This window comes from Pan paniscus, chromosome 18 (assembly GCF_029289425.2).
Source record: "Pan paniscus chromosome 18, NHGRI_mPanPan1-v2.0_pri, whole genome shotgun sequence".
In the NCBI taxonomy this organism is placed as follows: Eukaryota; Metazoa; Chordata; class Mammalia; order Primates; family Hominidae; genus Pan; species Pan paniscus.
Window position 1 is genome coordinate 79,257,581 of NC_073267.2, and position 20,349 is coordinate 79,277,929.

The 20,349-nt window shown below is 47.4% G+C and overlaps 1 protein-coding gene and 1 non-coding gene across 2 annotated transcripts; both read right to left on the reverse strand.

Moving 5' to 3' along the window:
* Positions 1-925: 925 nt before the first annotated feature.
* LOC112437472 (small nucleolar RNA U13) lies at positions 926-1,029 on the reverse strand. Its single transcript, XR_003026075.1, has one exon. It is a non-coding gene; the product is annotated as a small nucleolar RNA U13 (small nucleolar RNA).
* A 2,167-nt stretch (positions 1,030-3,196) lies between these two features.
* Positions 3,197-19,301, reverse strand: NQO1 (NAD(P)H quinone dehydrogenase 1). Its single transcript, XM_003814544.5, has 6 exons — positions 18,770-19,301; positions 10,750-10,914; positions 10,506-10,636; positions 7,312-7,425; positions 5,375-5,476; positions 3,197-3,637 (listed from the first exon to the last, which is right to left on the reverse strand). The coding sequence occupies exons 1-6, from the start codon at positions 18,774-18,776 to the stop codon at positions 3,332-3,334; spliced, it is 825 nt and encodes a 274-aa protein (XP_003814592.4). The 5' UTR covers positions 18,777-19,301; the 3' UTR covers positions 3,197-3,331.
* Positions 19,302-20,349: the final 1,048 nt, after the last annotated feature.

A 20,349-nucleotide genomic window follows, 5' to 3' on the forward strand; every position in this document is an offset into this window, starting at 1 on the left:
GCCCAGGCTGGTCTTGAAGTCCAGGGCTCCAGTGATCTGTCTGCCTTACCTCCCAAAGTGCTAGGTAGGATTACAGGTGTGAGCCACCATGCTGGCCCTCAGTCATCTCTTAAAAGTCCCCACCTCTCAATTCTGCCACAGTGGGGATGAAATTTCAACTTGAGTTTTGGAGGGGATAAATATACAAATATAGCATTTTGGCTTTTTCAAAGATGTCCCTTTGTCATCAGCATCAAAACTTTTCCTTTCTCTGAGTCATTTCCATTGACATAGAAATTTGTTGTAATGTCTCTGATCTCTTAAAAAAAATTGTTCTTTGATCACACAGCCTCCTCCACACTATTTCTATTCCTCTCCTTCCATTCTCAAACCCATTCAAATCAGGCTTTCATCACGCCACTCTACTGAAATGGTGCTTGTCAATGTCACCAACAAATGGGTTCCATGTGACCAAGTCCAGTGGTCACTTCCCAGGCCTCGTCTTGCTTGGCTTGTCAGCAGTATTTGACACACCTGATCATTCCCTCCTTCAAACACTTTTTTTTTCCCCTTCAAGACGGAGTTTCACTCCTGTTGCCCAAGCTGGAGTGCAATGGTGTGATCTCAGCTCACTGCAACCTCCACCTCCTGGGTTCAAGCAATTCTCCTGCTTCAACCTCCCTAGTAGCTGGGATTACAAGCACGCACCACCATGCCCAGCTAATTTTTTGTATTTTTAGTAGAAACAGGGTTTCACCATGTTAGCCAGGCTGATCTCGAGCTCCTGACCTCAGGTGATCCACCCTCTTCAGCCTCCCAAAATGCTGGGATTACAGGTGTTAGCCACCGCGCCCGGCCATCTTCAAACACTTTCTTCGCTTGGCTTTCGGGACACCACACTCAGCTCTCCTGCATCCCTGAACACCAGTTTGTTTTTTTTTTTTCATGTCAGACGGGAAATGTACTGATGTCATAACAAGATTCAAGGGTGCCACATCTCACACATGCACGTGAACACCCAATCAACACACTTAGGAACTACAAAAGGATCTGACCACTGCTTTTCACTCTCATCTTCATCTCCTAACATTGTCGAGCCCCAGAGGTAAATCATCAAATCTCTTCTCTCAAAACTCAAAGAGATTGATCCCAGCCAATCTCATTGCTTTAAATACCATCTATATGTTGAAGATTCCCAAATGTGCATCTCCAGCCATAACTTCTGCCTTAACTCCAGGTTCCTCCTATCCAACTGCCTACTTGTCAGCCTCACCTGGCAATCTTAATAGATGTCTCTTATTTTTTTGGAGACAGAGTCTCACTCTTATCACCCAGGCTGGAGTGCAGTGGCACGATCTTGGCTCACTGAAACCTCCGCCTCCCGGGTTCAAGCAATTCTCCTGCTTCAGCCTCCTGAGTAGCTGGGATTACAGGCCCGCACCACCACGCCCAGCTAATTTTTTAAGTTTTTAGTAGAGACTGGGTTTCCTGACCTCAGGTGATCCACCCGCCTTTGCCTCCCAAAATGCTGGGATTACTACAGGCGTGAGCCATTGCACGCAGCCTGTTTTTCTTGATTTCTATGCCACTCTCTTTCCTTTAAATTCCCTGAGAGGACTGAATAGGTTGTTCCATTACCATTTAGTAGGAAGCAGCCTTGCTGGGTGAGTTGTCAAGCCAGTCACCAAGGGGCTTCCAGCTGCAGTTTGTGATTGAATCCTCTGATCTGCCTCCCACTAGATTCCACTATCATTAGCTTCACTGATACCAATGAGTGTGGGTCTGTAGAAATGAATTTTATTTATTTAATTCAGATCTTTGAGAAATTTACACAAAATTGCAGTGAAGATGAAGGCAACAAAATATTTTCAAACTGAAACACCCAGCCGTCAGCTATTGTGGATACTGTCGAGAGCAAAAACCACCAGTGCCAGTCAGCATCTGGTAAAGGAGGTTTTCCAGCTCGGTCCAATCCCTTCATTTTCTCGGCAAGTAAGAGGCTGTCTCCCATTTTTCAGGCAACCTTTTCATCATTTCTCATCTCTTCTTTCAATGCACCACAAGAGGGCAGTGTTTTATCATATTCTCCTTGAATTATATAATACCAACAGTGGAATGAGATGACTTCCAGAAGTAGAAATTGGCTATTATGCCAAAACTGTTCACCAAAGTTGATAAAACTCTAGGTTTACAATTGTACCCCAAGGTCATGGGACTGGACCCCATCCCATGGTAAGTCATCAGTTTAGCAATGATAAAGAAAATAACCTTCTGAAAGTTTGTATAGATCAGAAATAAAGTATTTTTTGTGGAAGGCTGTTTTTAAGTATTGAAGGTACTATTTCCTTTCTTGAATTCATATTGCAGATGTACGGTGTGGATTTATTGGTTTATCTCTGCAAACCTTAAAGTAGAAGATTGCAAGGGCCAGGTGCGGTGGCTCACGCCTGTAATCCCAGCACTTTGGGAGGCTGAGGCAGGCGGATCACCTGAGGTCAGGAGTTTGAGACCAGCCTGGCCAACATGGTGAAATGCCATCTCTACTAAAAATACAAAAATTAGCCAGGCATGATGGCAGGCGCCTGTCATCCCAGCTACTAGGGAGGCTGAGGCAGGAGAATTGCTGGAACCTGGGAGGCAGAGGTTGCAGTGAGCCGAGATCACGCCACTGCACTCCAGCCTGGGTAACAGAGTAAGACTGCTTCAAAAAAAAATTTTTTTTAATTAAAAAAAAAAAAGTAGATGACTGCAGCAAAGAGGAGATTTATTAGCTCTTCCTTTCAAGTATCTGTGTACTGTATATAAACAACAAAAGCTGACCAAGAGTGGTACTTGTGCTAGGCATATTAGTAACTGCTTTGTAATTGAAAGCAAGAAATATCATAAACAAGCATTAGATGGCTAACTACCAAACAAGTTAAGTCCCTTAGGGCAGGTAGATTCAGTCTTTTCCTTCTCTGAGCAATTCCCTTCTGCCATAAACTACAGAGAGGTGATTAATAGAACATTGGAGAGTTGAATGATACCTAGCCAAACTGTACCCTAAAACTTTAGCCCTAAAAAGAGGAATTAAATTGTGTAGATGCCTTTAAAGAACATTTTTCTAGCATCTTTCTACATCTTTCCCTAAGTGGCCTCTTGAGCCCAGTCGGATTTTGGTTATATGCCATGATAGTAATCATAAGAATCAGTTAAAAATGATCCAAAAATGCACGAATACAGTCGATTCCCTCTCATTTATTCCTTGTGGAAAAAGAAAAACACAAATCTTAAAAACTAAAGCAAGTCAGGGAAGCCTGGAAAGACACCCAGATTTGATAACATGTTAGAAGGAAATCCAGGCTAAGGAATCTCATTTTCTAGCTTTGATCTGGTTGTCAGTTGGGATGGACTTGCCCAAGTGATGGCCCACAGAAAGGCCAAATTTCTTGTTTTTCTCCTCATCCTGTACCTCTTTTTTCATTAAGAATCCTGCCTGGAAGTTTAGGTCAAAGAGGCTGCTTGGAGCAAAATACAGTGGTGTCTCATCCCAAATATTCTCCAGGCGTTTCTTCCATCCTTCCAGGATCTGAATTCGGGCGTCTGCTGGAGTGTGCCCAATGCTATATGTCAGTTGAGGTTCTAAGACTTGGAAGCCACAGAAATGCAGAATGCCACTCTGAGGATACAGAAAGCACAGAGAGGTAAGTCAACCAATTCCATGCAGTTGTACTATAAACAACAGAAGTTGGTCTGGGCTTCTCAGTAAGACACTCTGATAAGGAGGCCTCAGGCACACTAGAGAATCAGTTCAGAGCTAGCGTCTCTCTCTTACCCTCTACCTAGCCGTTACCAATTTTAGCCTTCTCAGGTGTGTTCTTCTTTAAATGCATAAACCTTGAAACTGTGCCAACCTGGATCCTTTGCCAAGAAGGCTGGAAGTTCTGTTACTTTAGGGAGTCTCAGTTTCTTGGCAGGTGACTCACCAAGACCTGCGTGGGTGCATTTCTCTGCCTCTCCATATAACCAGATGAGTCCTTTTTTTTTTTTTTTTTTTTTTGAGGCAGAGTCTCGCTCGGTCGCCCAGGCTGGAGTGCCATGCACGATCTCGGCTCATTGCGGCTTCCACTTCCTGGGTTCAAGCGGTTCTCCTGCCTCAGCCTCCTGAGTAGCTGGGATTACAGGCATGCGCCACCATGCCCAGATAATTTTTGTATCTTTAGTAGAGACAGGGTTTCACTGTGTTGACCAGGCTGGTCTCAAACTCCTGACCTCAAGTGATCCGCCTGCCTCAGTCTCCCAAAGTGCTGGGATTACAGGCCCAGATGAGTCTTGATAAATGATTTTCATAAGTGGCCACCCACTGGCTCTTCTCTCCAACCTCCCTCTTTATAGAAATTATCTTGAGGGTTTGGTAACACCAATAAGCCCACCCCAGGCTTCAGTTTTATCCATGTATAAACTGGCTGGACTAAATTATTTCCTTTTTCTTCGAAACAGGGTCTCGCCCTGTATCCCAGGCTGGCATGCAGTGGTGTGATCATAGCTCATTGCAGCCTCGAACTCCTGGGTCTCTCACTTTAGACTCCCAAGTAGCTGGGACCACAGGTGTATGACTACACCCAGCTAATTTTGTTTTTTTTTTTTTGTAGAGATGAGGTCTTATATGTTGCCCAGGCTGGTCTCAAAGTCCTGGGCTCAAGCGATCCTTCTGCCTCAGCCTCCCAGTAAATCATTTCTTAAATTGTCTTGGGCTCTAATAGTCCATGGGACTGTATCAGCAACCTGGAGAAGGACAGGAAGGCTGGAGAGAGATGTCAGTTATCTGGTGAGACCAGGGCCCACGGCTATACAAATCAAGGGTAGTGATTCACACTAGTCCTTGGCTGGGACAGAATGCTGTTTGAACACATGCACACGCAGGTGTGTTCACACACAGGCACCTGGGAAGGCAGGCAGGTTCTTAAAGGAGGCTCCCATCATTCTGAATCATGACCATGCTTTCATCTTCACAACTCAAGATCTATTTTCAGATGCTATCTTGAGGTTTTGAACCCCACGAAGGCTCAATGAATGAATTCCCCTGAAGGTTCGTTGAAAATGAGGTACCTGGCCAGGTGCAGTGGCTCACGCCTGTAATCACAGCACTTTGGGAGGCTGAGGCAGGAGAATTATTTGAGGTCAAGTGTTTGAAACCAGCCTGGCTAACATGGCAAGACCCCGTCTCTACTAAAAAATACAAAAATTAGCCGAGTATGGTGGTGGGTGCCTGTCAGTAGGCTGAGGCAGGAGAATTGCTTGAACCCAGCAGGCGGAGCTTGTAGTGAGCTAAGATGGTGTCACTGCACTCCAGCCTAGATGACAGAGTGAGACTCCGTCTCAAAGAAAAAAAAGAAAAGAAAAGAAAATGAGGTACCTGAATTGGCCAGAGAATGACATTCATGTCCCCGTGGATCCCTTGCAGAGAGTACATGGAGCCACTGCCACCAGTGGTGATGGAAAGCACTGCCTTCTTACTCTGCAAAAGAAAAAGCAATAACAAACTTCACTTCCCTCCACATCCCCTTGGTGACAAGAAGTTAATGAAACAGCTCCAGGGAAAAGAACACACAAGTCTGTCCTATTTGCTGTTTATATTACTTCATACTTTGGCTCCCCTGAGCTACATAATATGACTCTGCAGGAGTGCCAGCCTAGATGGTCTACAGACCGGCGGCCTGGGGCAAATGAAGGATTCCAAACCCCCACATGTGGCTTAGGATGAGGCTGTCACCATATCCAAAATCAGTGCTGGCTGCTGGCTGCCTAGGTGGAGTTATTGGTTGTTCTTATCCATCCTCCCACGGGCTAGGCATGGCGTAGGACAAGCTCTTTCATCTGGAAGGTCTCGAAGGGTTCCCTGTGCAGGATTTGGGCCTCCAAAAAATGAAGACAGGCCTTCTTTTGTTTTTATTATGGAAATTTTTAACACATGTAAATGAGAAAATAGTGCTGCATCTATCACTCACCTTCACCTCTCAGTATTCTGCTATTCTAGTTTTAGCTTGACCCATGACCCCCTTTTTCTCTGGAGCGTTTTATTTTATTTTATTATTTCATTTTTTTTTTCCTCTGAGACAGAGTCTGGCTGTGTTGCCCAGGCTGGGGTGCAGTAGCACCATCTCAACCAACTGCAAACTGTCTCCCGGGTTCAAGTGATTTTCCTGCCTCAGCCTCCCAAATAGTTGGGATTACAGGTGCCCACCACCACATCTGGCTAATTTTTGTTTTTGTTTTTGTTTTTGATATGGAGTCTCGCTCTGTCACCCAGCCTGGAGTGCAGTGGTGCGACCTCGGCTCACTGCAACCTCTGCCTCCCGGGTTCAAGCAACTATCTTGCCTCAGCCTCCCGAGTACCTGGGACTACAGGCACGTGCCACTGCACCCGGCTAATTTTTTTTGTATTTTTAGTAGAGACGGGGTTTCGCCATGTTAGGCAGGATAGTCTTGATCTCCTGACCTTGTGATCCGCCTGCCTCGGCCTCCCAAAGTGCTGGGATTACAGGTATGAGCCACCGCGCTTGGCCTTTTATTTTTTAAGATGGAGTCTTGCTTTGTTGCCCAGGCTGGAGTGCAGTGGCGTGATCTTGGCTCACTGTAACCTCCACCTCCTGGGTTTCAAGCAATTCTCCTGGCTCAGCCTCCTGAGTAGCTGGGATTGTAGATGCCCGCCACCACACCCAGCTAATTTTTGTATTTTTGGTAGAGACGGGGTTTCGCCATGTTGGCCAGACTGGTCTCCAACTCCTGACCTCAGGTGATCTGCCTGCCTCGGCCTCCCGAAGTGCTGAAATTACAGGCGTGAGCCACTGCGCCCGGCCTCTGGAGCATTTTAAAACAAATCCCAAACATCATGTCATTCCATCTGTAAAAACTTGATCATGCGTCTCTCCCAAAGGACCTGGAGCCTAGGCTTAGGATCTAATTGTGCTCAAAACCCTGCATCAGAGCCGGGCACAGTGGCTCACACCTGAAATCACAGCACTTTGGGAGGCTGAGGCGGGTAGATCACCTGAGGTCAGGAGTTCAAGACCAGCCTGACCAACATGGAGAAACCCCGTCTCTACTAGAAATACAAAATTAGCCGGGCATGGTGGCACATGCCTGTAATCCCAGCTACTCGGGAGGCTGAGGCAGGAGAATCGCTTGAACTCAGGAGGTGGAGGTTGCAGTGAGCCGAGATCCCGCCACTGCACTCCAGCCCGGGCAACAAGAGGGAAGCTCCATCTCAAACAAACAAACAAACAAACACCCCTGCATCAGGACAGACCACCCAGAAGCCGGCTGTCAGAGCATTCAGAATCATCCACCTACCCGGAAGGGTCCTTTGTCATACATGGCAGCGTAAGTGTAAGCAAACTCTCCTGTGAACACTCGCTCAAACCAGCCTTTCAGAATGGCAGGGACTCCAAACCACTGCAGGGGGAACTGTGGGACAGAAGACATCATTGAGGTAAGACCAGGGGCTCCCCAAGCCCAGAAGGTGGCTCGGAGTGCTGAGCCGCTCCCCATGATGGCACTGTGCAGGAAGCCCCTCTTCACACCTTTCCCATTCCTCCTGGGGAGTTAGCACTTTAAGGAAAGAGATCATTATTGTCCTTGGTCAGCCAACTTGACAGTCTTCTTTTTCCCTGAAAATGCAAATATTGAGTGGGTCCGAGTAAAGCTAGATACACAGAAGACTTGTTGATATGAAACTTGTTTGTATGAAATCACATTTGGCAGCAAAGTCTAAATAGCAAGGATTGCAAACAAGGTTTGCTTCATGCTGTTGCTTCAATCAGTATTTTCCCAAGAGTTCGCTTTAGTAGGTGTGGTATCAACAATATGACTGTTGGCCAGGCGCAGTGGCTCAAGCCTGTAATCCCAGCCCTTTGGGAGGCCAAGGCGGGTGGATCACTTTAGGGCATGAGTTTGAGACCAGCCTGGCCAACATGGTGAAACCTCATCTCTACTAAAAATACCAAAATCAACCGGGCGTGGTGGCGCACGCCTGTAGTCCTAGCTACTTGGGCTGTTGAGGCAGGAGAATCACTTGAACCCGGGAGGTGGAGGTTACAGTGAGCCAAGATCGTGCCACTGCACTCTAGCCTGGGTGACAGAGTGAGACCCCATCGTGGAAAAAAATGTAGGCCTTCTTCATTTTATGACTGTCCCTTGTTATCGTGGATGAAAAATCATATCACTTAGAATAAACAAAATCACTCAAAAATGCAAACTAATAATCAGTGTGATGGCTGAGTGTGGTTGCTCATGCCTGTAATCCCAGTATTTTGGGAGGCCAAGGTGGGAGGACCACTTGAGCCCAGAAGTTTGAGACCAGCCTGGGCAACAAAGTGAGACTTTGTCTCTACAAAAAAATTTAAAAATTAGCCTGGTGTGATGGTGCATATCTCTAGTCCCAGCTATATGAGAGTCTGAGGCAGGAGGATTGCTTGAGCCCAGGAGTTGGAGGCCGCAGGGAGCTGTGATCACCACTGTATTCCAGCCTGGGTGACAGAGCAAGACTCCATCTCTAAATAATAATAATAATAATAATAATAATAATCAACGTGGCTAGGTGCAGTTGCTCATGCCTTTAATTCTAGCACTTCTGGAGGCCAAGGTGGGTGGATCACTTGAGGTCAGGAATTTGAGACCAGCCTGGCCAACATGGTGAAACCCTGTTTCTACTAAAAATACAAAAATTAGTCAAGCGTGGTGGTGCATGCCTGTAGTCCCAGCTACTTGGGAGGCTGAGGCAGGAAAATGGCTTGAACCCGGGAGGCGGAGGTTGCAGTGAGCCGAGATTGCATCATTGCACTCCAGCCTGGGCAACAGAGCAAGACTCCATCTCAAAAACAAATAAATAAATAAATAAAATGTTAAAAAATAAAAATAATAATAAATAATAATTAGTGTGACTAAGGTTCATCAGGGACTTCCCATGAGAAAGTCTTGTCTGACCGCTTATCCTAATAAAAGCAGAGTAAGGACTATACCAGGAGGTTTTCTTATCCTTGATTCATGATTTAAAGATATGAAAGGCACATGCCTATAATCCCAGCCTTTTGGGAGGTCCAGGCAGGCGGATCACTTGAGCCCAAGAGTTTGAGACCAGCCTGGGCAACATGGTGAGACCCTATCTGTACAAAAAAATTTAAAAATTAGCAGGGCATGGTGGTGTGCACTGATAGTCCCAGCTATTCGGGAGACTGAGGTGGGAGGATCATTTGAGCCCAGGAGGTTGAGGCAGCAGTGAGCAGAGATCATGCCACTGCACTCCATCCTGGGTGACCGTGAGACCTTGTCTCCAATTTAAATTTTTTTTTAAAGCCATCCTTTGGGGTACTGGCTAGTGGCATGTGGCTTTGATTCTTAGCAACAGGCCTGTGGGTAAAATAAAGGACTTCAAGGATTGGATGTTTTGTAGCTGATTGAATAACTAAAAAAAAAAAAGAGAGAGAGAGAAAAAAACACAGCCTGTACCACCCTCCTCGTGGTTTCCAGGATCATATACATTCTATGTTCAATATCAAAAGACTGGCTGGAATTGTAAAAGCAAAGTCATTGAGTACAGTCACATTTATAGGAAAGATCACTGACGAGATGCACGCACAATCCCAGCATTGTCTGCTAAACGGTAAGGCAGCTTCTCGAAGAAGAAAGGCCGTGGTTTGCTGCAGGAACACATTCAGCAGGGTTTCAAAGCCCCCTTCAGCTGGCAGGCTACAATGGCAGAGAAGTCAATGTCTCATGGATTATTCTACAAAGTATTTGGGATTCTTATGGAGAAAGGAGGAGAACTGCAAATTTTGAGAGAGTCCAACAGGAATCGCTAACTGCAGGATTCGCTAACTGAAGGAATCGTTAACTGAAGGAATCGCTAACTGAAGGAATCGCTAACTGAAGGAATCGCTAACTGAAGGAATCGCTAACTGAAGGGGAGACTAAGTACCTGGAGGAAAGCAAGCTCAAGGACTGTACATCATCTCTGCAGCTGCATTTCTTTCTTTCTTTTTTTTTTTTTGAGACAGAATCTCGCTCTGTCGCCATGTCACCAGGATGGGGTGCAGTGGCGCAATCTTGGTTCACTTCAACCTCCACCTCCCGGGTTCAAGTGATTCTCCTGCCTCAGCCTCCAGAGTAGCTGGGACTACAGGCACATGCCACCATGCCCAGCTAATTTTTGTACTTTTAGTAAAGACAGGGTTTCACCATGTTGGTCAGGATGGTCTTGGTCTCTTGACCTTGTGATTCACCTGCCTTGGCCTCCCAAAGTGCTGGGATTACAGGCGTGAGCCACCGTGCCTGGCCTTGCAGTTGCATTTACACATGCAACAGTAATACAGCCAGATTCCCAATATCTGTGAAATCCATGTAATACTGCACCTTTAAAGTAATCACCCTTATTTGGAGAGAATGCAGTAAAGTGGGTAACTGTTTAAGATCCCATAGCTAATTAGGTACATGTCTAGGACAATAAGCACGCAAATGTCCCTGACACCCCTTCCGATGTCCCCCCATACCTGGAATATCACAAGGTCTGCGGCTTCCAGCTTCTTTTGTTCAGCCACAATATCTGGGCTCAGATGGCCTTCTTTATAAGCCAGAACAGACTCGGCAGGATACTGAAAGTTCGCAGGTTCCTTCAGTTTACCTGCAGAGAAGAAAAAGAGAGGCTGGGGCCAGAGGGGCCAAAGCTGGGCCAGAGGACCCACAGGCAAGGAGATCTGCAAAGAACTAATTAAAGAGGGGAGGAGGAACTCCTACCTGTGATGTCCTTTCTGGAAATGATGGGATTGAAGTTCATGGCATAGAGGTCCGACTCCACCACCTCCCATCCTTTCTTCTTCAAAGCCGCTGCAGCAGCCTCCTTCATGGCATAGTTGAAGGACGTTCTCTCTGAGTGAGCCAGTACGATCAGTGCTCTTCTGCCTACAGAGACACACACAAAGCACACAGGGAAAACCCATTACCAACCAGCAAACCTTCAGCTACAGGGGAGTTGCAGTCTGTAAAGGAGGGGGCGGCTTTGTTTGACATTAGGTTATTGCATTCCATCTCCTGTAGCCAGAAATGTATTTTCCCCTTAAAAGCACTGAAGATTAAAGGAAGCATTTAAATCAGTGGCTGATTTAATAAATAATGTTGACAACTGGGCTCCGTGGCTCATAACTGTAATCCCAGCACTTTGGGAGGCCAAGGCGGGCAGATCACCTGAAGTCAGGAGTTTGAGACCAGCCTGGCCAACATGGCCAAACCCTGTCTCTACTAAAAATACAAAAATTAGCTGGGTGTGGTGGCAGGCACCTGTAATCCCAGCTACTCGGGAGGCTGAGGCAGGAGAATCACTTGAACTCGGGAGGGGGAGGTTGCAGTGAGCCAAGGTTGCACCATTGCACTCCAGCCTGGGCGACAATGGGAGACTCCGTCTCAAAAAAAAAAAAAAAGATGCTCTGCGTGACCTGTCAGGAAAAGCAAAATTAAAATGAGACATTTACCCATTCGTTTACATGGGTACTGTGTTTACATTTACCGTGAGTTTACATTTACCCACAAAATGTAAAACAAATAACACCCAGGGTTATTAAGATTGTACCAACAGAAAAATTGGCACCTTACTGGTGGGGATATGAATTGCCTCAACCTTTAGGGAAAGTAATGAGGCAGAATCTCTTAAAACTTTAAAGACACATAAATCTTTTATCTCGCTCTCCAATTTAGGGGAATCTGTTCTACAGACTAAAAGCTTCAGGCTATAAGAGCAAGGATGTGTATTACACCATGCTTTTCACTGGCAAAAATTAGATATAACCTGATTGTCTATGGGGAACATTTTAAGAAATTATGGGTACATCCACACTACAGGATATTTTGCTGTTAACAAGAATGAGTTGGCCAGGCACGGTGGCTCGAGCCTGTAATCCCAGCACTTTGGGAGGCTGAGGCGGGCAGGTCACGAGGTCAAGAGATCAAGACCATCCTGGCCAACATGGTGAAACCCTGTCTCTACAAAAATACAAAAATTAGCTGGGTGTGGTAGCGGGCACCTGTAATCCCAGCTATTCAGGAGCCTGAGGCAGGAGAATCGCTTGAACCCAGGAAGCAGAGGTTGCAGTGAGCTGAGATCTTGCCACTGCACTCCAGCCTGGGTGACAGAGTAAGACCCTGTCTCAGAAAAATAAATAAATTAAGATAAAAGTAAAAAATATATAAAAAAGAATGAGTTAAACTGGCTGGGCACAGTGGCTGGAGCCTGTAATCCAGCTACTTGGAAGGCTGAGGCGGCAAGATCCCTTGAGGCCAGGAGATGGAGACCAGCATGGGCAGCATAGTGACACCTTGTCATAAAAAAAAATTTTTAGAGACTGTTGACCAGGTACGGTTGCTCACGCTTCTAATTCCAGCACTTTGGGAGGCCAAGGCGGGAACATTGCTTCAGCCCAGGAGTTCAAGACCAGCCTGGGCAACATGACAAAAGCGAAATCCCTTCTCTACAAAAAGTACAAAAATTAGCTGGGCACGGTGGTGTATGCCTGTAGTCCCAACTACTCAGGAGGCTGAGAGATGGAAGGATCACTTGAACCCAGGAGGTTGAGGCTGCAGTGATCCGTGATCGCTGCACTGCACTCCAGCCTGGGTGACAGAGGGAGACCCTGTCTCAAATAAACAAATTTTAAAAATTAAAAAAATTAAAATGAATTAACTATATGTAGTGACTCAAAAAGATATCCATGCTATATTATTAACTGATAAAAAAGCAAGTGAATATGAATCCATTTTTATTTAAAATGAAAGAAGTGAGAGGAAGGGAGAGAGAGAGGGAAGGGAAGGAAGAAAAAAAAATACAAAAAAAAGAAAAAGAAAAAAAGAAATGACATATATTTGTATGTAGACTTGCAGCACCTTGGTATGAGGGGGAAAAATGTGCAGTGATCACATTAAACTTTGTTTTTTTTTTTTGACAGTCTCACTCTGGAGTGCCCAGGCTGAAGTGCAGTGGCATGAACTCGGCTCACTGCAACCTCCGCCTCTCAGGTTCAAGCGATTCTCCTGCCTCAGCATCCCCAGTAGCTGGGATTACAGGTGTGAGCCACCGTGCCAGGCCAATCACATTAAACTATTAACAGCTCAGCTTCCTTTATAAGAAATGGCAAAGAGGTACAGGTAGAAGGGAAATGGGCCTCTTTTATATTAACAAGGTTGTCAGAGGCAGCATGCTTCAATTTGCAAGAACAGTATTTAGTGGATCCTTAGTGCTAGGCACTGCCCTAAGTGCTTTGCATTCCTTTTTTTTCTTTTTCTCTTTCTGAGACAGGGTCTCGATCTGTTGCCCAGGCTGGAATGCAGTGGCATGATCTCAGGTCACTGCAGCCTTGACCTCTCAGGCTCAAGCTATCCTCCCACCTCAGCCTCCTGAGTAGCTGGTACTACAGGTGTGCACCACCACACCTAATTTTTTTTTTTTTGTAGAGACAGGGATTTGCCATGTTGCTCAGGCTGGTCAAATTTGGAGGCGTGTTGCCCAGGCTGGGGCAATTTTGCCTGCCTCAGCCTCCTACAGTGTTGGGATTATAGGTGTGAGCAACCACTCCCGGCCTGCACTTTCTTCCTTTGTCAGGACAACCTGCTATGTTTTAAACGTGTCCCCCTCCAAAATTCAGGTGCTGCCAATGGGAGAGGATTAACAGATGGGGCCTATGATAGGTGATTAGGCGAGGGGGTCTCCTTCCTCATGAGTGGGATTAAGGCCCTCATAAAAGAGGCTTCGCCCAGCACGGGGCTCACCTGCCCTTCCACCTTCTACCTCTCACCATCTGTGTAAGGACGCAGCATTCCTCCAAATGCAGCTCTCACCAGACAGCCAAACCTGCCAGCACCTTGATCTTCGACTTCCCAGCTTCCAGAACTGTGAGAAATCAATTTCTCTTTTTTATTAACTACCTAGTCCCAAGTATTATGTATGGCAGCACAAAATAGACTGAGACACACCCTATGAGGTCAATACCATGAGTAGCCCCATGTTACAGATGAGAAAACTGAGGCACAGGAGAGAAGCAAGTTACCCAAGTGTGTAGTCATTAAGTGGTGAAGCTGGAATAATTTAAAAACACAGAGAGTGGCTGGGCGTGGTGGCTCACACCTGTAATCCCAGCACTTTGGGAAGCCGAGGCAGGCAGCTTGCTTGAGCCCAGGAGTTTGAGACCAGCCTGGCTAACATGGAGAAACCCCGTTTCTACCAAAAAAAAAAAAAAAAATTAGCTGAGCGTAGTGGTGTGTGCCTGTAGTCCCAGCTACTTAGGAAGCTGAGGTGGGAAGATCGTTTGAGCCAGGGAGGTGGAGGTTGCGGTGAGCCGTGATCACACCACTGTACTCCAGCCTGGGCGACAGTGAGACTTACAAACAGTGAGAAATACAAACAACAGCGTACAAGGGCATAGAGCGAATTGCCAGAGAAAGGACGCTTACCCCCACAGTTGCTCCTGATAATGTGCGCTGCTACTTCATACCCTACCATGAACAGTGGGTGGAGCTGGGAGAGAAGGCATCCGCAACTTTTTTGGCGGGGTGGGGGTGGGGGCGGGGGAGATGAAGTCTTGCTCTGTCACCCAGGCTGGAGTGCAGTGGCGCCATCTCAGCTCACAGCAACTTCTGCCTCCCAGGTTCAAGCGATTCTCCTTCCTCAGCCTCCGAATAGCTGGGATTACAGGCGCGTGCCACCACGCCCGGCTAATTTTTTTGTATTTTTTGTTTTAGTAGAGACACCATGTTAGCCAGGATGGTCTCGATGTCCTAACCTCATGACCCACCTGCCTTGGCCTTCCAAAGTGCTGGGATTACAGGCGTGAGCCACCGCGCCCAGCCGGCATCTGCAACTTTTTTGCACCATCTGAATAACTAGAAATAACTAAAATAACTAGAAAGGCACATTTAAGCCTTAAGCTCTCTTCCTGCTTTTATTATTGACCACATCTAGCAAGGCAAGTGCCTCTTGGGCTAAATTCAGCCAAGTGTAACTTTCAGGGCCCAGTATGCCAAACAGGGGATTTCCAAACTTGGTCCTAGGGTTTTGGACTCTTGAAACTAAGATTCAGTGGAATAGGTGTCTGATGATGATTTCAATGCGCTGGAAGTGATTGACTTGCTTGGGATAGCTTGGAAAAAGGAAAAGGAAGCTCTGAGGCTGCCTCAACAAATTCCTACCTCTTTAACCCATGGATTTAACATGATTGGGAGGGAAGTGAGCATATTCAGCTCTAACAGGCATTTTCTTTGTAACTTAACTTGCCATTAGTCTTATCAATGTTTACTGATCGCCGCTCTGACAGTTTTTGTTTGTCTGTTTGTTTGAGACAGAGTCTCGCTCTGTCGCCCAGGCTGGAGTGCAGTGGCGCGATCTCGGCTCACTGCAAGCTCCGCCTCCCGGGTTCACGCCATTCTCCGGCCTCAGCCTCCCGAGTAGCTGGGATTACAGGCGCCCGCCACCACGCCCAGCTAATTGTTTGTATTTTTAGTAGAGACGGGGTTTCACCGTGTTAGCCAGGATGGTCTCGATTTCCTGACCTCGTGATCCGCCTGTCTCGGCCTCCCAAACTGCTGGGATTACAGGCGTGAGCCACAGCGCCCAGCCAACAGTTTTTATTTTATTGACTTCTCATCAATGTTAACAAGCATTTTCTAAGTAGTAAGACAGTCAAGGCACTTCTCAGAAAATGAGCAAATCAGGATATCCATCTCTTGCTCTTTCAAGGAGCTCAGACTCTAATAGCTATAAGCAGGCCTGTGACTTTACAATTTTTCATGTAAGGCAACACACAGGCAGGAATAATATATTTGCAACAAATATAACCATCAAAGTGCAGTACCTGGAATAGGTAGATCCCCAAAACAACTCAAAAGAAAAATGATCAAAAGAAGGTTGTGGGTGGGGCGCGGTGGCTCACACCTGTAATCTCAGCACTTTGGGAGGCTGAGGCGGGCAGATCACCTCATGTCAGGAGTTCGAGACCAGCCTGGTTAACATGGTGAAACCCCGTCTCTACTAAAAATACAAAAAAAATTTAACCAGGTGTAGTGGCAGGTGCCTGTAATCCCAGCTAATCGGGAGGCTGAGGCAGGAGAATCGCTTGAATCCAGGAGGCGGAGGTTGCAATGAACTGAGCAAGCCTCTGTCTCAAACAAACAAACAAAAAGATGGTTGTGAATAGGCAATTTAAAAGTTTTCTGGGCCCTGGAGGGTTCATTTTCCCTTCCTGCCACTTAACTAGCTGAGCAACATGACCTGGGAGGAGTTAGACTATTAGAGTTTACCCTGAGAGAGGCCACAAGATGCACACACGGATAACCTCTTCAGGGTACAATGGCATTAGTGTGTTAGGAGAGGTAAGGGACAAAGTTCAACAGAAGGCTGGGTGTGGTGGCTCATGCCTGTAATCGTAGCACTTTGGGAGACCGAGGCGGGTGGATCACTTGAGGTCAGGAGCTAGAGACCAGCCTGGCCAACATGGTGAAACCCCGTCTCTAAAAATACACAATTAGCTGGGCATGGTGGTGGGCGCCTGTAATCCCAGCTACTTGGGAGGCTGCAGCACAAGAATCGTTTGAACCTGGGAAGTGGAGATTGCAATGAGCCAAGATCACGCCACTGCACTACAGCCTGGGCAACAGAGTGAGTGAGACTCCATCTCAAAAAGTTCAACAGAGGAAAACTTCAGGACCTCAGGGCTGGCCCATTCGGAAAGGCCCTCAGAGGCTTGCCATTTGAGCTGAATCTTGGTCTTGAACTCCTGGCCTCAAGCAGTCCTCCCGCCTCAGCCTCCCAAAAGTGCTGGGATTACAGGAGTGAGCCACCACTCCCAGCCAAAATTTTTTTTTTTTAATTAGCTGGGTTTCAAGTTCTTCTGCTCTGACCAAAAAAATTAGCTGGGTGTGGTGGCACACACCTGTAGTCCCAGCTACTCAGGGGGCAAAGATGGGACAATCACTTGAGCCCAGGAGGTCAAGGCTGAAGTGAGCCCTGATCATGCCACTGCACTCCAGCCTGGGCAACAAAGCAAGACCCTGTCTCAAAAAGAAAAAAAGAAGTATGATAAAGATAAGCCTTTGTATCAGTTTCATGCATTCTCCTTCTGCCTTCTCTTCTCACTTGAGTGCTCCAGGGAACATGAGTGCGAATCAGATGCATCTATTAGTTGCAAACAAAAAACCTGGATGCTTTAGTTAACCTCAAGATTTGGTTAGCTGGGTACAGCTAAAACTAATTATACAAGATCCAAGTCTTCCCTTTTCACCTCATTACCACCGCCCTTTTTTGTGTTTAAGCTACACATAAATACAGAACATTCTGTAAGATTGAAAAGTCAGGAAATAGTTCCTGCCCTAGTATTGGAGGAGAGGGTGCCAGTGCCTCGACGCTGAAGAATGAAATACAAGGGAAACAGCAACCACCGTGTATGCGGCAAGCCTCTCAGCTGTCAGAATCTATTCCCTGCTGTCTCTGCCAGTAACTCATGCTGGGCTACCAATCCCCAGCTTAGTCCCTTTCTCAGAGATCCTGATAATTTCAGTTTGTCAACTGCAAGGGCAGTCTGTTCCTCCACTCACTTTGACCAAGATGGGCTTCTTTGTGTACAGGTGCATTTTTAGAGGCAGGACCAGGTCCACAGGGAAGGAAATTACAAAACGCAGGATTCTGCCCCAGATGAGGCAACAGCTTTCTAAATCTTGGTACTGTCCAATCTCAGAGTGAGATTATTTGGGAAACAGCTCTCAATCCCTGCAGTTGTCTCAGCTGGTTATTTATGCCTTGGGTGGAGCTGGGGTGACCTCTGAGTTCCCCTAGGGTCGATGGCCGAGTGGGAAGGCTCTATCACTGAAGTGGACCCAATACTAGAAACGGATCCAGTACGATCTGATCAGGTTTGCCTAATCCAAGGGCCTCAATGGAAAATACCTCCCAAGGCCAGGCACGGTGGCTCACGTCAGTAATCTCAGCACTTGGGGAGGCTGAGGTGGGTGGATCGCCTGAGGTCGGGAGTTCGAGACCACGCTGGGCAACTTGGCGAAACCCGTCTCTACTAAAAATATAAAAATTAGCCGCGCATGATGGCGCACTCCTGTAATCCCAGCTACTCGGGAGGCTGAGATGGGAGAATCGCTTGAACCCGGGAGGCGGAAGTTGCGCTGAGCTGAGATAGCGCCATTGCACTACAGCCTGGGCGACAAGAGCAAAACTCCGTCTCAAACAAAACAAAACAAAACAAAACCTGTGCCTGGCAGCCTGGAGCCGGTTCTGGTCTCCGTCAAACTAAAGGCATCAGTTTCCTCCACTCCTGTCCACCAATCGCCAGATATTCTCATTTTCTTCAGAAGCTCGGAATCCACATTTTTAAGTGAAATCACCCATTTTAATGTTAGCAACTTATTTCAAAGTGTTTTAAATACTATAGACCAAAAGAGGTATGGGCTGTGACCGTAAGCCTGATTTGGCCTCTGACGGCCAGTTTCTGACCACAGTTTTGGAGGGAATTTCTGCTTCCAAGGTCAAGTTTCTCCTAAATGCCCACTAGAGTTCGTGGGGTGGAGTGAGTAAGGATCCGCGACACCGGATACAAACAGAAGCTCTCCTTCTCCCGGAGTCCGATCAAGGCTCATCCCAGGTCCCTAATCTCTTCCCTTTGTGGGTTTTGAGTCAAGGAAGAAAATACAGGGCCAAGCCCCTACAACCTCCTCCACAGGCACCGGTGCTCGAGAGACTACCGCCAAGCACCCCGCCCTTTGCAGCACTCACCGACCATGGCTCTGGTGCAGTCCAGGGCGCTGATTGGCTGGGCTCGTGGTTGCCGGGGCGACCCTGGCCAGAACTAGGCTCTCGGTGAGCTGGGCGGCTCCGGCTGCAACCTTGCGGGAGTCGCGTGTGTAGTGCACGGTGCATTCTCTCTTATATATCCTGTCCGGCCCGTTTGAGTTGGACAGCCTACAAGGGCGGAACCCAACGCCTGAATCCTAGGTTGCTGGGCGGAGGATGCCGAGGCTGCAGCTCCAGGAAGGGAGGGAGCCTGGGGGATGAAGGAGGGGCCTCTCCACTCTCACCCGCCGGAGCAACTGGTGGAAGTCAAGAAAAGTCTCTGGGGGCTGGGGGAGGGGATTGTAGGGGTGTGTGTGACAGAGGCCTCAAAAATCTGGCTGGGGGTGCTAAGGCAAGCCCATCTGCGCACTGTGCCCTGAGGTGCAAGAGGATGCAGGGTGGAAGTCGTCCCAAGAGAGTCCAGGGATCAAGTGGGCATGCCCTTTTAGCCTTGGCACGAAATGGAGCAGAAAAAGAGCCGGATGCGGATTACTGTGGTGCCCTAGGCTCAGATTCTGCTGAGTCACTGTGACTGCGGATTTGGAAGGCTGAGAGTCCTGGGGAGACATGCTCCGTGGAGACGAATTTGTTTCTTGCTTTGCAAGATTCACATTCTGCACTTGGGGGCCCATACAACACACTTCCCTGGGTGCATGCCACTGCACCACCCCTGCTCCTCAAGGCAGGTAATGGGGGAACTAATTGGTTTTGTTTCCCATGAGCTAAGGCAAGGCTGGTGCGGAGATAGCAGTTATAGGGAAGCATATTAAAGAATAGCCAAAACGGGACCAGGCGCGGTGGCTCACGCCTGTAATCCCAGCAATATGGGAGGCCGAGGTGGGTGGATCACCTGAGGTCAGGAGTTCGAGACCAGCCTGGCCAACCTGGTGAAGCCCCGTCTGTACTGTAAAATTAGCCAGGCGTGATGGCGGGTGCCTGTAGTCCCAGCTACTCGGGAGGCTGAGGCAGGAGAATCGCTTGAACCCGGAAGGCGGAGGTTGCAGTGGGTCGAGATCGTGCCACTGCACTCCCGCCTGGGTGACGAAGTGAGACTCCGTCTCAAAAAAAATCTCTATAAAGTAAAAGTTACTGTAAAGAAGGAGATATACTCTCAGTAGGTGAAGGAAAAAGAACTAGAGCTTTAAAGTGGTAATTAACCATCAGAAGAATTACAGATGGGGGAGGTGAGGATGACACAGGGCCCTTCCGTTGTCCCTCCAGTGCAAAAGTTAAGGAGGCACCAGAAAACTGGTTTCCAACTCCCGACCTCAGGTGATCCTACCGCCTCGGCCTCCCGAAGTGCTGGGATTACAGGCATGAGCCACCGTGCCCGGCCCCATCGTGACATTTTTGCATTCATTTTGATGTAACAAGAGAGGACTATATTATTTACACGTATTTACGAATTACTTTGGGAGGCTGAGGCAGGAGAATCACTTGAGCCCAAGAGTTTGAGAAAAGCCTGAGCAACAAAGTGAGACCCCATCTGACAAAATAGTATAAAAGGACGTTTTTAAAAAGGG